We start from the raw sequence: 17,717 nt of genomic DNA, 5'->3' as shown, positions 1-17,717 counted from the left end.
TCCAGGTCGGAGGTCATATAAACCTGTTTTCTGAGCATGTGAGTCTGACCAGCATGGTTTTTGTTTGCAGTGTTCAGTATCATGTGGAAATGGGACTCAGGAGCGTCAGGTTGCGTGCTTTGGTCTAGAAGGTTCAGCCCAAAACTGCAGCAAACCTCGGCCAATCTCGACCCGCACCTGTCACCTTCCACCCTGTGGCGGTATACATCAATCGAACATGTAGTCAATATTAGTGCACTGACAGAGAGTAAGGGATGCTGGGAGTTGTAGTCCACATGTCTCTGACTGTGTTTGTCTCCTACTGCAGGTGACCAGAAGAACGCAATCATTCAGTGGCTTTCCAGGTCCAACCCAGACTTCCCAGCGCCGAAGATCTCTTCCAGTAAAACACACATATTCCACCTCTCCCTCTTCTTTTTTCATCATTTTCCACTTTTTTTGGAGTTGATTGTGGATGTTACTCAGGTTCTTATGGTCTAAGATGAAAGCTGATAGCTTAAAGATTGATTGGATTTGCTATGACTGCGTTTCTAGTTAGGGTGTCTGCAGAGGGTTTAGTTTACCAAGTGATTAATGCTCAGTCCAGATCTAAAGGTCGGGATCTGATGTCATTGTTCAGTTAATGTATCCGGGCACAGACTACAGGGTAGCACTGGGTAGAGGTGATGAGGACTCTAATAAATGACCTCACATCAAAACTCAACAATGAAACCTGAAAACATCATGTTTGACACACTGATCCCCTGCTCTGCTCTGGTGGTCAAACTTCAATAACTGAACCTCCGGCTCTGTCTCCAGGGCAGCGTTGCCGTGGTGACCGCTCCGTGTTTTGCCGCATGGAGGTGCTGAGTCGGTACTGCTCCATCGCAGGATACCGCCAGATGTGCTGCAAGTCCTGCAGCGAGATCAACCTTAGCAACAACTCCAGCAACTCCAGTAACTCTGATAACTCCAGCAACTCTGATAACTCCAGCAACTCCAGCAACTTCAGCAACTTCAGTAGCACAATCCAGCCGACCACCAAAAGCAGGTCAGAAAAAGAGTCCACCTGGAATGTTCCATTAGCAACTAGACGGGGGGGGATGTTAAGGACCCAAAAACTGTGATGCTTAAGATTCAGAAACATGTTTTTAAACCGTCCTGATCAGATGTCACCCATCTGTCTTGTTTTTGTCTCCTAGTTTGTGGAGTGTAAGCACTGAGGTGATTACTTCCTCGCCCACCTCCTCCTGGCCCCACAGCAGCGACATCACCAGTGACATCAGCAGCACGCCACCTCACGGCTTCACTCTAACTCCGCCCCCCACCAGCAGGAGCACTACTGACTTTGTGTATGTGGACTATGACGATTATGACGAGTATTCGTCCTACGAGGATCCCTCTATTCCTGCTAGCAATCCTGATATTATTGCAACTACTACAACCACTATCGCTGCTACAACCACTGCTGCTTCGACCATGACCACACGGCGTCCGAGAAAAACCGCTCCACCACATTTAGTCAAGAGGTACACTACCATCCGCACAGTGACCCCTGCTACTGTTACCATAGTGACAACTGAAAGTCACAGTCCAACCCCGGCACCAGTCAGGACGTCTGCCATCCCAGAGTTCCCCACCACAACAATGCCAGCTAATCCTGATGACATCATCACCGCCACATCATCACCAAACAGAACATCAGGGGGGAGGAGCCTTCACCCACAAACCGAACCAACGTCGTCATCATCCTCCTTTTTCCCACTCTCAAAGAAGGAGAACGACTCGGTGGACGAGGTCCCGTACCGGATCGTGGGGTTGGACAGTGACATCAACAGGGGACAGCAGAACTATTTTGTGCCGCGGATGCCGCCAATCCGCGAGCGAACGCAAAACAAACGAATCCAGCAGCTTCTGAACGAGAAACGACAAAAGAATGTCGTAAAGAGACCGAACAGGAACAGAGAGGGCCGGACTGACAGGAAACACGCCGGATTGTAAAAACACTCAATTATTTCTGTTTGTTGTTCACTCGTGATGGGGCATGTGCAGCTTGCTCACTCTCCGCTAACGCTAACGAACTCATACGAGGAACAGACTGCAGAGCCGCCAGACTGACGATGATGTTGTTAAAGTTTACGGTCCTGTTTGCCGTCAGCGCTCCTTCAATCAAGAGGAAACTATCCTGAAGTCCAGACTTGATCCTTGAAGGTTTAACTGTCTGAAACCAGAACGTGGAAACGTTCGTTTTGTTCTTCTTCTGGTGTTCAGTTGTTGGTTTTCACGTTCATGATGTTTGTACCAAATAATCCTGTTTCTAAATAAAGCAACATCTCATCCAGCTGCTGATGTCATCACGACTCGTGTTAAAGGAGCAGTTCAACATTTAGTGGTGATTTAGTGGAGACAGTGGTGATCTTAGCTCAGCAGAAAGACGGCGGACGTCGTCACAACACGACCTTGAGTATCAGTGTATCTAAAAGTATCTAACTTTTTTAACGAGACTTTAAGACTTTTAAATTCATTCTGGAAAACTTGTGAATGCCTTCGGGCTGGCGATAGCCGGGTCTGGAAGCATTATGATTTCAGGTTGTCTCAGTCAACTAACAGATTACATTTTGGTGGTCAGAGGTCACTGCGACCTTGCGTCCGTTTGATTCTCATGAATATCTCACGATATCTCAAGAATGACTTGAATATCTTCAGATTCTGGCACAAACGTCCATTCGGGCACAACGATGATCTGATAAGATTTTGGTGGTCAAAGGTCAATGTGAGATTTCGTCTGTCTCATTCTCATGAATTTGATATTTGACAACTTGAGAAAATTTGTTTAAATTTGGCACAGACGTCCACTTGGACTCGTGATGAACTGATCAGAATTTGACGGTCAGCCCTCAAAGTCAAAGATAGCCGTGACCTTAAAAAACATTCATTCACTATTCATGCCAAATTTCACACAAATATCAAACAGGATAAAATGATGAAGTGCTGACATCTTATGCCTAAAAGGTCAAAGGTCGCTTTGACGTCATGACGTTTTCATCTGTCAGAAGCAGAAGGTGACACATTTGGTCCGATACTGAACTGGTGACATGGATCTGCAAACTGAGCTGTTGTAGAGATCTTCTGTGTGTGAAGATGTTTCACACGTGAACTGTGACTGAGTCTTCCGTCACATCATCTGTCCACCAAGAGACAAATGTCCCAAAAACTTTCCTTTAACCAGAAACCACGACATCTGTTTGACTCTCACAGTGTTTGTTGTGAACGTCTCGTCCTGGTGGTGTTTGCGGATGAGTTTGATCTCTGTTGGCTTTTATTGGTGAGAGTGTGATTCAGAGATATTTGTGGGTTTTATTAAATTCAGTTTATCACGAGGAGCAGCTGCTCGTCTGTTGATCGTCCAGCTGAATTCAGATCAGATGAGTCACATGATGTTGATGTGAGTGGATCAGTGGAAACAGCTGACGGGCTGGACCCGATTCTCACACGGTCGCCTCTTGTTTTCATGCAATGGTGAAAACTTCAGATAACTTCAGATATTAAAAAGTTCAAAAGATCTGATCAAATATCATGTTTGCTGGAGCTTTATTCTTTTCTAACACATAGGAAAACAAAACAAAAAATGTTAGTTTTTACAATAACAAGAAGGAAATATAATATTAAAACAATACATGTTTATTACATTTTATTTAATACAAGTTAAATATGATGTTTGGAGCCAAGGATTGTTCATTTTATTTCTAAATTAAAATAGATTTTATTAAGGAAGCTGTTTTGATTTAAAGTGAACTACTTAAATTTTTCATTAACAATAAAACGATAATCCCATTTAGTTTTTATAAATCTGTGACTAATGAGTGTTTTCGTGATAAGGTAAGATAAGATAAGTTAACACTTTATCGTCAGTTTGTACAAATATTTGTCTTAATCACGATCAATTATTCTTAATATCTTGTTGATTGATTGATTGAGGGGAGTAAGTAAAGTCAGTAAATATACTCATTTCAGAGGTTTATATTAGATATTTATGCAATTTCTGTCAGTCTGTCGTGTTGGTGCCTGTCAGTCTAACGTCGGGGCGGCAGTGCCCGTGGTGCCTGTCAGTCTAACCTCGGGGCGGCAGCGACGCGGTGTCCGTCCTTGACAGACCGGAAGAAGAAGCGGACGGAAAGATGGCGGCTGCAGCTGTGAGGAATATCGGCTCCAGTCTCGGTAAAAACCTCCGGGAGATTCGGGTCCACCTCTGCCAGAGCTCCGCGGCCAGCCAGGGGGCCAGGTGAGTCCCGAACCGGCCCGGTGGGCTCGCTGAGCGGCCCGCCGGGACACGAGAGCCGCTGTTAGCTGTTAGCTTAGCATGCTGATAGAGGATGACCCGCAGAGTTAGCAGCTAACGGCTAACAGGCTATATTCAGGTTAAAGTAATCGAGTATTTGTGTGGTATTGATGAAGTATTAATGTAGTATTAACAGAGACTATACTGCAGTAACAGTACTCCCACCACAGAGTAGAAATACTGCAGATAATTCATAAACAAAGTAATCATGTGTTCGTCAGTTTGGACTGTTTGTTATTTTTCGGCTGATTGTTTTTGTTATTTTAAACTGATTTTTTTTAAACATTGTTGATTTTTTGCTTTTAAGATTTTTTTTATATCTCAGTTACTTGTACATTTATTGACAACTTAAAAACTCAAATTCTTCATTATTTTTACACACTGTGTGTGTGTGTGTGTGTGTGTGTGTGTGTGTGTGTGTGTGTGTGTGTTTGTGCGTGTATCTGTGTGCATGTATCTGTGTGTGTGTGTGTGTGTCTGTGTGTATCTGTTTGTGTGTGTGTGTGTTTGGGTGTGTATCTGCTGTGTGTGTGTGTGTGTGTGTGTATCTGTTTGTGTGTGTGTGTGTGTGTGTTTGTGCGTGTATCTGTGTGCATGTATCTGTGTGTGTGTGTGTGTGTGTCTGTGTGTATCTGCTGTGTGTGTGTGTGTTTGTGTGTGTGTGTGTGTGTGTGTGTGTCTGTGTGTATCTGTTTGTGTGTGTGTGTGTGTGTGCGTGTATCTGTGTGTGTGTGTGTGTGCGTGTGTGCAGGGAGTTTGTGGAGCAGCACTATGTGACGTTGAAGAAGTCGAACCCGGACTTCCCGATCCGGATCAGAGAGTGTTCAGGAGTCCAGGCCCGACTCTGGGCCAGATATGGTCTGTCTCCGCACACACACACACACACACACACACACACACACACACACACACACACAGACATCACTGATCAGTTGTAATAATCAATAATCAATAATGATGTTCTGTGTGTTCAGATTTCGGTAAAGAGAGGAGCGTCTCTGTGGACAACATGTCAGCTGATCAGGTGGCCGGTGCCCTGCAGACTCTGATCCAGTCCAAACCCTGAAGTTTGACCCTAACCCCCCCCCCGCTGCAGTGGTCCAGTCCAAACCCTGAAGTTTGACCTCTGACCTCTGACCCTTGTGTGTAAATGTGTTGATATAAATAAACCTGAAAATGATTAATGAGAAAACTGTTTCACCACTTTACGAGTCATCACCATCACAACTATAATAACTATTATTAATAATATTGTTATGATTATTACTGTTATTATTACTATTATTGTTGTTCTTAATATTATTATTGTTGTTGTTACTGTTGTTATTGTTGTTATTGTTCGGGTGCGTATCTGTCCTCGGGCAGGTGGTCTGACCGGCTGCAGGTTTTGAGGATTTCACTCATTTTGATTTTGATCACTCACATTTTGATTTTTGCAGAGATGAGTGAGTGCGTTTGGATTTAACTTCTTGGAGGAAAAATGTTTTACGAGTCGAGTTTATCAAGTTTATTGATTTTATGGAGTTTATTGATTTCTAAATGTGATTTCCTGTCGAGAGTCACACAAACACTCTGATCCCAGTGATGGTTTTGATTATTGATTATTAGAAATGACTGGGTTCAGCTAGAGTTTAGCCGTTAACTGTTTATGAACTCTGACTTTATTATAAACAAACATTTTAACAGCAGCTTCAGTCTGATGAGGTCACGTGACCTCTGACCTCTTTATTTAACTCTCAGAGACGATCTGCAGCTGATCAACGTCTTTGTGATCACACGCTCCTCTGTGTCAATATCAAATCAATACAGAATAAAAATAATGATAAAGATAATAAAGGAAGTAATACAGAATCAGTCAGAAACACCAGCTGGTCCTGGAGAGCCTTCAGCTGCTGCTGCAGCTCACCTGATCACCTGAGGGGGGCAGCACCGACACACACACAACACACAACAGACACACACACACAACACAACACCAGCAACTCATCATCAATACACATAACACCGTTTATTTATAATCAATACACCTGACATTATTTATATATAATAATCATTAGAAAACATTATTTATTTTTAATAATTATTAGAAAACATTATTTATTTTTAATAATTATTAGAAAACATTATTTGTTTTTAATAATCACTACACTGAACATGACATGCTGCTGTGAACTTAAACTTCAGTTCAAACATGAAAAGTTTCTCTGAGTTTTTGTTGTTTCAGGTGAAATAAAAACCAACAGAAACAGTGAAAATCAGTTTGTTTCACCCCAAATTTACTGTTGGTGATTATGTTTTTATGGTTGTTTTTTATGCTGCTTTTTTGTGTGTTCTTTTTCATTAATATTTTATTGAGAAGTTTTCACTTTAACAGTGTCACCTATGGTCAATAAATCACGTGACTCATACATACAAGTATAAAACAATAAATCGCTAAATAAAATAATAGTAATAATAAATAGGTAAATACACAAGAATTTACACGTTTTGTGTTTTTTATGTTTTTTGTGATTTTATTTTATTTTATTTTGTTTTATTTCCTCTGATTAATAACAAACTCTTTTGTGTCCTGCGGACGGCGCTCCTTACAGGAAGTGACGTCACTAAACAACAGAGACAGTTTCCGGTGAGGAAGCTAACAGGTTAGCGGCGCAGCTCGGGTTGTTGACCACAGTCAGGATCCGTCTCTGCGGGTTTTGTCGCGTTAATCGGAGGAACCAGCAGAGGAACCAGCTGCAGGTCTCCAGAGCGGGTCCCAGCTGCTGTCCAGGCCGGAGGAGAGCAGCCGAAGCCCCGCAGAGATGCCCGAGAGTGAGTCCGAGCTCCGGAGCTTGTTAGCATGTTAGCTTGCACCGTGCTAACCGAGCTGTTAGCTTCAGAGACTAGATTAATTAATTTAAATTAACAGAAAATAATCCGGATTAAATGTAACTCAGACACGATGAATAATAAACAGTTGTGTGTTTTTATTCTATTTATCCACATTTAAACTCAGCTTTTTCCTTTCATAGGGCTCAGTTAGCTAGTTAGCTTAGCTTCACTCCGCTGACATCACACCAAACTCCGGTCAGTTTTTAGACGTTTTAACCTTTTCCTGCCCGGTCCGCGGACTCACAGAGCAGACAGGAAGGGGTTAATATTGATTTAACATCAGACTGGATTCACTCTGTAAATCGGCTCTGAAGCTGCATCCCGATAACGAACATCTGAGATAAAATAACACGAATGAAAGTTTAATGTTCGCGGAGCTTAATGAGGTGAATCACTCAGTTCACCTGTTAGCTGTTATTCTCTGTTTGGGGGGAATGTAACTGAGTACATTTACTCAAGTACTCCTCCAGTCTGACAGCTGTAGGTCTACCTGTGCAGGTAAAACCAGGAACCTCCACACGTGCTGTGGCTGAATGTTTGTGACAAACTGAAGGAGGAACCAAAAGATCCTCAACATCACAACAAAAACAGGAAAAACAACCACAGAGACACAAACAGACTTAAAACCCTTAAATCAGTGTGATAAGACAACAGAGGGACACAAAGAGACCACACAGACTAGACAGAAACCAGTATGAACCAGTGTTCGCTGTAAGCTGCTGTCACTGACTTGTGTGTGTGTGTGTGTGTGTGTGTGTTTTCAGCGGAGAGTTACTCCAACCCTCTGGCCCCTGAGGGCCACGAGCTGGACGACCACAGAGCGGCGGCTCAGTGAGTATCTGTGTCACTCTGCCTTCACGTCTTTCAAACATGTTAAATATAGGCGATAGACTGCAGTCCCACTGCCAGTGAACGCACCGCTGCAGCAGACGAGTGTGTGTGTGTGTGTGTGTGAATGATTTTTTTTTAATCCTTTGCTGACTTTTTTTGTGCTTAAAGTTGTTTGTTTTTTTAAGAAGACACTTTGGCAGTTTTTTTTTCGTGAAAACCTTCAGCATGTCTCTGCTTTGAAAAATTTTGGCACTTTTCATCTTCAAAAAAATTGAACAATTTTGTCTGTCTGTGTGTGTGTGTGTGTGTGTGTCTCTCTCTCTCTCTCTCTCTCAGGTCCAAACTGACCAATGATGACTTCAGGAAGCTGCTGATGACGCCGAGGGCGACGCCCTCCTCAGCCCCGCCCTCTAAATCCAGACACCATGAGTGAGTAAAAAACCTAAACACTGTTAGTGAGGAAGAGGAGGAGAGGAAGAGGAGGAGAGGAGGAAGAATGTTAGGATGAAGAAAGTGACGAGATAATTTTTTCTCCCAGAATGCCGAGGGACTACAACGAGGACGAGGATCCTGCAGCGAGGAGGAGGAAGAAGAAGAGGTGAGAATATTGATCAGATGATCAGTTTTATTATTGATCAGTTTTATTATCCATCGATCAGAATTTGAACCGCAGAAAACGTTTTGGTGTTTTGACGCTCAGGCAGGAAACAGAAAACATGACAATAAAAATTTTAGAAAATATGTTTTAACCCTTTAAAACCTGAACAAACTCTCCTGATTTCTGTCAGAAACTGGAACAAACGATCAACGACAGAAGAAATTACCCAGAAATTAGGAAAAAATGACAAGAAAACTAGAAACTGGAAATCATTTCAAAAGACAACTAAATAAAACGAAACAAAAATACCAACAAGAAAATAAACAAACAAACCAATGAATAACCACAGAAAACTAAAAATAAATACCTGGAGTTAGTTTAAAGGCTAAACATGAAAAAACTAAAAAAACACCAACAAAGAAAGTTAAACTTAACCAAAAAAAGAAAATAACCTGAAAATGAGTTATTCAAAGTTAGAAACAAATTATAAGAAAAAAGAAAGCAAGAAAATAACCTGAAAATTCGTTTGAAAGAAAACAACAACAAACATAAAAACAACAAAAAAAGACGAGAAGACGACCCGCTTAAAAGATTATTATAATTTTGTAACATCGTTTCAAATACGTAGTTGTGATGATTCTTCCAAGTGTCTCTTTTTCTTTTTCATAGACATTTTACCCCGAGCTTTTATTAAAGAAAGAGTTTTCTAAAATATATTTCTTACCATTTTTTTGCAGTTTGTGGAACATTTCTCACCAAGTTGCTCATTTCCTTTTCTCTGTTTTTGCTATAAAATAAACCAATGTGCTCAGAGCTCAAAGGGTTAAATGCCGTCAAAGACGCGTGAAAGCAGCACAAGAAAAGTCACGTCACTTCTTCAAAGAAACACGCGTGTGATGTAACAGTTTGACAGAAACAGTCCTCACGTTTTCGGTTACTGATTCTCGATATCTGTCGTTCCAGCTACTATGCTAAGCTACGTCAGCAGGAGATGGAGCGAGAGAGAGAGCTGGCCGAGAAATACCGCGACCGAGCGAGAGAGCGCCGAGATGGCGTCAACAAGGACTACGAAGAAACCGAACTCATCAGCACCACCGCCAACTACAGAGCTGTGGGCCCCACGGCCGAGGCGTGAGTCCTGCTAACAGAGCTAATGCCAACAGAGCGAACAGTACCATGGTAGTTTATATTTGGTGTGTGTGTTTCAGTAGTTTATATTTGGTGTGTGTGTTTCAGAGACAAGTCGGCAGCAGAGAAACGTCGTCAGCTGATCCAGGAGTCGAAGTTTTTGGGTGGTGACATGGAGCACACTCACTTGGTGAAGGGTCTCGACTTCGCTCTGCTGCAGAAGGTCAGTGTTCACGCTTTAGTACTGCATGCTGAGCATGCTACATCAATGCTACATTAATGCTACATCAGTGCTACATCAATGCTACATCAATGCTACATCAGTGCTACATCAGTGCTACATCAATGCTACATCAGTGCTACATCAATGCTACATCGGTGCTACATCAGTGCTACATCAGTGCTACATCAATGCTACATCAGTGCTACATCAATGCTACATCAGTGCTACATCAATGCTACATCGGTGCTACATCAGTGCTACATCAATGCTACATCAGTGCTACATCAATGCTACATCGGTGCTACATCAGTGCTACATCAGTGCTACATCAATGCTACATCAGTGCTACATCAATGCTATATCAGTGCTACATCAGTGCTACATCAATGCTACATCAGTGCTACATCAGTGCTACATCAATGCTACATCAATGCTACATCAGTGCTACACAAGCTTAGCATTAATGCTACATGTAGCTTCACCAGATAAGCAGCATAAATGATCTTTTGTTGGTGATGTTTTTCTACAAGTTTGTTACAAAGATACAAACAGCTGCTGTAGATGAGCTGAAGTGGTGTTAATATTGTGTGTGTGTGTGTGTGTGTGTTTGTGTGTGTGTGTGTGTGTGTGTGTGTGTGTGTGTGTGTGTGTGTGTCTCAGGTGAGAGCTGAGATCACCAGTAAAGAGAAAGAAGAAGAAGACATGATGGAGAAAGTCCAGAAAGAGGCCAAGTATGACTGATGTCTTTTGTCAGATTAGTAGAAACGTCCAGTTGGTTCTCTACAAAAATATTAATGAATATAACCCGTGTGACCTCTGACCTTTGAGCTGTGCGTTGGGATTTTAGGAAAGACGTGGAGCCGGAGGAGAAGATCGAGTTTAAGACTCGTCTGGGTGAGTGTGACGGTGAAAAGGTGTGAAACTGGTGGTTGTGAAGTGTTCGTGTGGACGTCTCTTCAGCTGCAAACAGCATGATTACAGGAAACAGCTGCTCATCGATAGAAAGTTAAACGTGTAAAAAAGCTGCTGGAAACTTTCTGTATCTGAGGTGGAAAGTTTCACTTTAGATGAGACGTTTGTTGAAGGCGTTTAAATAAAGTTTAGTGAGTTTGTTTTATTCTAAATGTTGACAAAGATTTTTGTTGTAAATGAGTGTCGGCTGCAGACATCAGTTATCGGTCTCAGTATCGACTGATGATCTGCATCGGTCGACTGAGAATATAAATAATATATGATTATTATATAAATAATGTTCAGAAAATGAACACAGATTGAAGTCAGAACGTCTTTAGGTTTAAATCTTGATGTTTATTAACGTTTCTGTTCCAGGAAAAGATGAAATATTCAGAGAAAGAAGTTTTCCTCAATATTTCTGCTCTTCACATTAAAGGAGTATTCCCCTGAAGTTAGACTCTACACCTCCTCATCTCTCTCCTCCTCCTCTCTCTCTCTCCTCCTCCTCCTCCTCAGGTAGGAACATTTACCGTGTGGTGTTCAGGACGGGTCAGGTGGAGAGGAACGAGCTCTTCTTGCCGGGTCGGATGGCGTACGTGGTCGACCTGGACGATGAGTTCACTGACACCGACATCCCGACGACTCTGATCCGCAGCAAAGCCGACTGTCCGAGCATGGAGGTACCCACACTCCTCCTCCTCCTCCTCCTCCTGTTCTTCCTCCTCCTGCTCCTCCTCCTCCTCCTGCTCCTGCTCCTCCTCCTCCTCCTGTTCTTCCTCCTCCTGCTCCTCCTGTTCCTCCTCCTCCTGCTCCTGCTCCTCCTGTTCCTCCTCCTCCTGCTCCTGCTCCTCCTCTTCCTCCTGCTCCTGCTCCTCCTCCTCCTGCTCCTCCTCTTCCTCCTGCTCCTGCTCCTCCTCCTGTTCCTCCTCCTCCTCCTGCTCCTCCTGCTCCTGCTCTGTCTGTTAGACGTGGCGATGGCGGCGGCCTGCTAACGTGACGTCTGCGTGTCCCTCAGGCTCAGACGACTCTCACCACCAACGACATCGTGATCTCTAAGCTGACTCAGATCCTGTCCTACCTCCGGCAGGGGACGCGCCACAAGAAGGTGAAGAAGAAGGACAAAGGTAACCTCACCTGCCGGGAGACGCCCAGCACACCTGGAACATTTAGGAGTCGGGAAATAGCTGTAAAATTCCTTTCAGTCGCAACATTTTAACACGTAAAATCCCAAAACCTTGAGATGTAAAATTTTAGAATAAAAGTTCGCAGTGTCGCAATATTTACAGAATTTTGAAACTTAAAATTAGGAAAGTCACATTTCAGGACCAGAAACCTCCAGACTTTGAGACTAAATGTTGTCAAACTCGAAGTTTTGGACTTTAAGTCGTAGAATTGCGAGAATAAGATCTGGAGAATTTTGAGACTTTAGCCGGTAAAATGTTGAGTTGTGGGATTGTGAGACCAAAGGTTGGTGGTGTTTTAAAGGTCGTCCTCTGTACCCTGAGAGACAGAGTGTTTCTGTGATGATGAGGACAGTGGACAGGTCACTGACTGTTTGTGTTGTAGGTAAACTGGATGATAAGAGAGCTCCGGAGGCTGATCTCAGGTCAGTTCACACCATCACAACATGGCTCCTCTTCGTCTTCGTCTTCGTCTTCTGCGTTTGATAAAAACGCTCCATCACACCTCTTCTCTGCTTGTGTTTCAGTATCTTTGAGGACATCGGGGACTACATCCCGTCCTCCACCTCGTCCTCCAAACCTCCCAAAGACAAAGACAGACACCGCGAGAGAGACAGGGACAGAGACCGCGAGAGAGACAGGGAGAGAGAGAGAGACAGGGACAGGGAGAGAGAGGAGGACGGCAAGAGCAGGAGACACAGCTACTTCGAAAAACCACGAGGAGACGAACACCAGGTAACCAAAAAACATCAATAATAATAAAATATAAAAAATATATGGGGAGTATTATTATTATTATTATTATTATTATTATTATTATTATTATTATTATTATCATCATCATTATGTTTATTTTCACTGAAACTAACCGTCTGTCCTCTTGTCCCCATGGCTGTCTGTGGCTTACGGTCCTGGAGGTGGACGCAGGTAAATGTCTGGATTTATTTCTTTTTAAAACAAACTCAGTTCATCTCAAAACATCGACGCTGATTAATACATCAACTGAATTATTCAACCAGTGAAATTCCCGATTTACTTTCAGTAACTACAACAACATTATTACAGCAATTCATCACCTCAACGGGACCCACTTTATGTTATATATAAACTATGTATATATATATATATATATTATATACATACAGTGTATGTTATACATTAACCCCTCATTGCAACTGGAAATATTATATCACATTACGTCTTTCTAACATCATTATTTATTTTATTTATTATAATTTATATTTTTATAACATGTCAATACATTGTATTTATAGAAGATTATATTTATATAAAATATTTGGCGTGTGTGTGTCTCAGCAGGTCCTGGATCAGTTCGAGAGCAGATCAAGATGATCAATGAGAAGTTTGCTGGAGCAGCTGGCAGCCAGTGGCCCGGACAGGAACCATATCCTTCTGAAACTCAGCTGCTGATTGGCTCTCAGCCGTCACCTGACCTGTACCAGCAATACACAATGCAATACACATACAGTATCTGTACACAGCACCCAGTACTGAGTGCAGTATCTGCACACAGCAGGGAGTAATAAGTGCAGTATTGGAACACAGCAGGGAGCACTCATTGTATTTTTACTGCAGTATTGTTCTTTAATGGAGGTGTTACTGGATCTCTGAGGAGAGACGGGAAAGAGCAGCTTGGAGATTTCTTTGGAGGATCAAACTCCTACGCAGAGTGTTACCCCGCTACGTAAGATACACACATACTACTACACACTACCTGTACTAATACACACTATAAACATACAACCCATGAAAACACTTAAATACATACAAAGACACACAACACATCCTAATACATACTATAGCACATACGAATACACACAATTCATACTAGTTCACATTGTAAGACACACTAATACACACAAGAACACACTAATTCACACAATAACATACTAATATACACTGTAACACATAGTAATACACACTCTAAGACATACTTAGACACACTATTCTATACTATATATATTACTATATACTATACTATACTAGTACAAACACATACGTACATACACACAGCACTTACACACAGAGTAACATACACACATATTAGTACTTAAAATTTGTGTGTGTGTGTGTGTGTGTGTGTGTGGTCATGCAGGATGGATGACCTGGCTGTGGACAGTGATGAGGAGGTGGACTACAGTAAGATGGACCAGGTAACTGCGACTCCCAGCATGCATCACTCTGTCCTGTGTGAAGGGAATCAGAAGGGTCCTCTGGGTAGTTTAAGTTCCTCTTGTCGTCAGATAAACCTGTCTGCCTGTTTCAGGGTAATAAGAAGGGTCCTCTGGGTCGGTGGGACTTTGACACTCAGGAGGAGTACTCTGATTACATGAACAACAAGGAGGCACTGCCAAAGTACGTATGATGATGATCCCTCAGCTCTGACTGACAGGCAGACTGAAGCTGATGGTGATGGTGATGGTGATGATGATGGTGATGACAGTGATGATGGTGATGACAGTGATGATGGTGATGGTGATGACAGTGATGATGGTGATGTTGATTGTGATGATGATAGTGATGGTGATGACGGTGATGATGATGGCGAGGATGGCAATGATGATGATGGTGATGTTGATGGTGATGATGGTGATGACTGTGATAGTGATGGTGATGATGATGAAGTTTGTCCCTGCAGGGCTGCCTTCCAGTACGGCATCAAGATGTCTGAGGGCAGAAAGACGCGGCGCTTCAAGGAGACCAATGAGAAGGCGGAGCTGGATCGCCAGTGGAAGAAGATCAGTGCCGTGAGTTCATCATCATCGTCATGGTTACACAACCAACATGAGAAAATGTCTGCAGTTTTTCAGCAAGAGACGCTTAAAGTTTATTCAGTGTTTTTGACAGTTTGGGGGTTTGATGGGAATGTCAGCGTTTACTGTGTCTGTTTCTGACACTTTGGTGCTGTGAGGAGAAGCTGCGCTCTCTTTGTCTGTCTCGCTGCGCCGCTGTCGGACCATCAGCTGTTTGATCCGCCATGATGAAATGCTGTGGCTGTCAAACACTCAGCTGTTCTACAGTCAAAGTCCTTCACTGCATTTGGTTCTTCCTCTTATGATTGGCTGTTCGTGTTGTCTGTCAAAACACGGCTGGAAAGCGTTCTCGACATTATATCAACTCAGCTCATATTTCAATCGCGGAGAAATTATTTCACGATTAATATCGTTATTGTTTCATCGCTCAGCACTACCTTAAAGTTTTGGAAAAGTTCTGGAATCAGTTTTGCGAGCCTGTACGATAACACATGATGTATTCATGGTCTGTGGGAAATTTGAAAACCAACGATGATCTCTGCTTTCACAGTTTCTGGATGATAAATGGATTTTAAAAAATCACCAAATATTTTTTTTGAAGATTTCCAAAGTCATTTGCCAATTTTTTTGGGGGGGGAAATCACCCAAAAACTTTTAGGGGGAAAGTATTTCACAGTATTTCGTTAAAAAATGTCGTCTTTCTTTTCGAAATAATAAGTGCCAAAGTGATTTTTTTAACTGTAAAAATAAATAAATGAATATATAATAAAATGACTAAAGCGAAATAAAACCATCAGCTCCCACCCCCATAAATAACAAACTGTCACGAAATTATATTTAATATTCAGTTCTGATCCTGTTCTCCAATTTGACTGAAAGTCCTGGAAAGGTCCTGGAAAAGTCCTGGAATGTGTGTATGATCCGTGTTTACTGTTTGTTCATGTGAACGTTCTTTACTGGATTTATTTCATTTCATTGATTTTATTTGACTGCGTATTTGTGAATGCTGAGTCCAGGCAGAACGGCTGTTGCCATGGTGACAGTAAACAAGTAAACAACCTGCTTGTGTTTCAGATCATCGAGAAGAGGAAGAAGATGGAGGCTGATGGGTGAGTACTTCCTGTTTCCTGTCAGCATCTACTCAGCCAATCAGAAGAGGGCGCGGGCAGTGCTCGCCACTTCTGTTAATGTATACAACAAACAGTGGACGACAAACAGTAAACAAAGACATAAACAGTAAACAGTCAATAATAAAGAGTAAACAGTCAATAATAAAGAGTAAACAGACAATAATAAAGAGTAAACAGACATAAACAGTAAACAGTCAATAATAAAGAGTAAACAGTCAATAATAAACAGTAAACAGTCAATAATGAAGAGTAAACAGTTAACAGTCAATAATAAACAGTAAACAGTCAATAATGAAGAGTAAACAGTCAATAATAAACAGTCAATAGTAAACAGTCAATAATGAAGAGTAAACAGTCAATAATAAACAGTAAACAGTCAATAATGAAGAGTAAACAGTTAACAGTCAATAATAAACAGTAAACAGTCAATAATGAAGAGTAAACAGTCAATAATGAAGAGTAAACAGTTAACAGTCAATAATAAACAGTAAACAGTCAATAATGAAGAGTAAACAGTCAATAATAAACAGTAAATAATAAACAGTCAATAGTAAACAGTCAATAATGAAGAGTAAACAGTCAATAATGAAGAGTAAACAGTCAATAATGAAGAGTAAACAGTAAACAGTCAATAATAAACAGTAAACAGTCAATAATGAAGAGTAAACAGTCAATAATAAACAGTAAACAGTCAATAGTAAACAGTAAATAATAAAGGGTAAACAGTCAATAATAAACAGTAAACAGTAAATAAACAGTAAACAGTCAATAATAAAGAGTAAACAATAGATAATAAACAGTAAACAGTAGATAATAAACAGTAAACAGTAAATAATAAACAGTAAACAGTAGATAATAAACAGTAAACAGTAGATAATAAACAGTAAACAGTCAATAATAAACAGTAAACAGTAGATAATAAACAGTAAACAGTCAATAATAAACAGTAAACAGTAGATAATAAACAGTAAACAGTAGATAATAAACAGTAAACAGTAGATAATAAACAGTAAACAGTAGATAATAAACAGTAAACAGTAAACTCGATGTGTTTGTGTTTCAGAGTGGACGTCAAGAGGCCCAAATACTGAAGAATCCATCAGGATCAATTATTGATCAGCTGTTATTTGTCTGTTATTGATCAGTGATGTGATGATTAGTTTCAACTAGACAATCAATCGATTAATCGCTCAGTCGATCGAATAATAGATTGATCGTCCTCTGTAGTTGTAGATCCAAAAAAATTGTTTAATGTTCAATAACTCTAATAATAATATCTGCTGTTATTGATCAATAACCTGATATCTTATGTTATTGATCAATAACCTGATATCTGCTGTTATCGATCAATAACCTGATATCTTATGTTATTGATCAATAACCTGATATCTGCTGTTATCAATCAATAACCTGATATGTTATTGATCAATAACCTGATATCTTATGTTATTGGTCAATAACGTGATATTTAGTGTTATTGATTAGGTTTCTGCTGTTTGTGAATTATTGATGAACAATAAAAACTGATCACAGATTGGTGTAAATGTTTGTCGTCTTCACTGGTTTGACTGGTCTGACTGGTCTGACTGGGCTGTGACTGGTTTGACTGGGCTGTGACTGGTCTGACTGGTCTGACTGGGCTGTGACTGGTCTGACTGGGCTGTGACTGGTCTGACTGGGCTGTGACTGGTCTGACTGGTCTGACTGGT

At 41.3% G+C, this 17,717-nt stretch overlaps 3 protein-coding genes across 5 annotated transcripts in view; all 3 read left to right on the top strand.

Annotated features, from left to right (window-relative positions):
• The window catches only part of LOC121952195 (A disintegrin and metalloproteinase with thrombospondin motifs 2-like), a 30,059-nt gene extending 27,739 nt beyond the window's left edge, over window positions 1-2,320 (top strand). For both annotated transcript variants that reach the window (XM_088088458.1, XM_042498725.2), the window contains 4 exons: window positions 71-200; window positions 308-382; window positions 799-1,030; window positions 1,182-2,320. In XM_088088458.1, coding sequence (XP_087944584.1) covers window positions 71-200; window positions 308-382; window positions 799-1,030; window positions 1,182-1,980 — 1,236 coding nt within the window. In that variant the 3' untranslated portion in view covers window positions 1,981-2,320. The remainder of the gene's footprint in view (window positions 1-70; window positions 201-307; window positions 383-798; window positions 1,031-1,181) is intronic.
• Window positions 2,321-4,102: 1,782 nt separating this feature from the next.
• ndufa2 (NADH:ubiquinone oxidoreductase subunit A2) lies at window positions 4,103-5,510 on the top strand. Its single transcript, XM_042498727.2, has 3 exons — window positions 4,103-4,261; window positions 5,070-5,176; window positions 5,293-5,510. The coding sequence occupies exons 1-3, from the start codon at window positions 4,158-4,160 to the stop codon at window positions 5,382-5,384; spliced, it is 303 nt and encodes a 100-aa protein (XP_042354661.2). The 5' UTR covers window positions 4,103-4,157; the 3' UTR covers window positions 5,385-5,510.
• A 1,413-nt stretch (window positions 5,511-6,923) lies between these two features.
• ik (IK cytokine) lies at window positions 6,924-17,542 on the top strand. Of its 2 annotated transcripts, none has more exons than XM_088088466.1 (20): window positions 6,924-7,129; window positions 7,954-8,020; window positions 8,357-8,449; window positions 8,559-8,618; window positions 9,582-9,749; window positions 9,855-9,969; window positions 10,630-10,700; window positions 10,817-10,863; window positions 11,440-11,603; window positions 11,939-12,047; window positions 12,490-12,529; window positions 12,632-12,841; window positions 13,015-13,031; window positions 13,425-13,509; window positions 13,726-13,809; window positions 14,221-14,278; window positions 14,392-14,480; window positions 14,764-14,872; window positions 15,953-15,987; window positions 17,072-17,542. In XM_088088466.1, exons 1-20 carry the CDS (start codon window positions 7,120-7,122, stop codon window positions 17,097-17,099), a joined length of 1,659 nt encoding a protein of 552 aa, XP_087944592.1. In that variant the 5' UTR covers window positions 6,924-7,119; the 3' UTR covers window positions 17,100-17,542. The 2 variants fall into 2 exon arrangements, with proteins under 2 accessions (XP_087944592.1, XP_087944591.1); XM_088088465.1 differs by having other exon boundaries at window positions 13,422-13,509.
• The last annotated feature ends 175 nt before the right edge of the window (window positions 17,543-17,717 follow it).

This window comes from Plectropomus leopardus, chromosome 15 (genome assembly GCF_026936395.1).
Source record: "Plectropomus leopardus strain MGB_pleo_1.0 chromosome 15, ASM2693639v1, whole genome shotgun sequence".
Lineage (NCBI taxonomy): Eukaryota > Metazoa > Chordata > Actinopteri > Perciformes > Serranidae > Plectropomus > Plectropomus leopardus.
Note: the sequence above shows the minus strand (reverse complement) of the source record. Positions and strands in the feature narration are given on the sequence as shown.

Coding starts and splice junctions, on each gene's coding strand:
- ndufa2 (XM_042498727.2), top strand. CDS start 4,158: ATGGCGGCTGCAGCTGTGAGGAATATCGGCTCCAGTCTCGGTAAAAAC. Junction 4,262..5,069: donor GCGGCCAGCCAGGGGGCCAG/GTGAGTCCCGAA, acceptor GCGTGTGTGCAG/GGAGTTTGTGGAGCAGCACT. Junction 5,177..5,292: donor CCGACTCTGGGCCAGATATG/GTCTGTCTCCGC, acceptor CTGTGTGTTCAG/ATTTCGGTAAAGAGAGGAGC.
- ik (XM_088088465.1), top strand. Junction 12,530..12,631: donor GCTCCGGAGGCTGATCTCAG/GTCAGTTCACAC, acceptor CTTGTGTTTCAG/TATCTTTGAGGACATCGGGG. Junction 13,510..13,725: donor CAGTGGCCCGGACAGGAACC/ATATCCTTCTGA, acceptor TGGAGGTGTTAC/TGGATCTCTGAGGAGAGACG.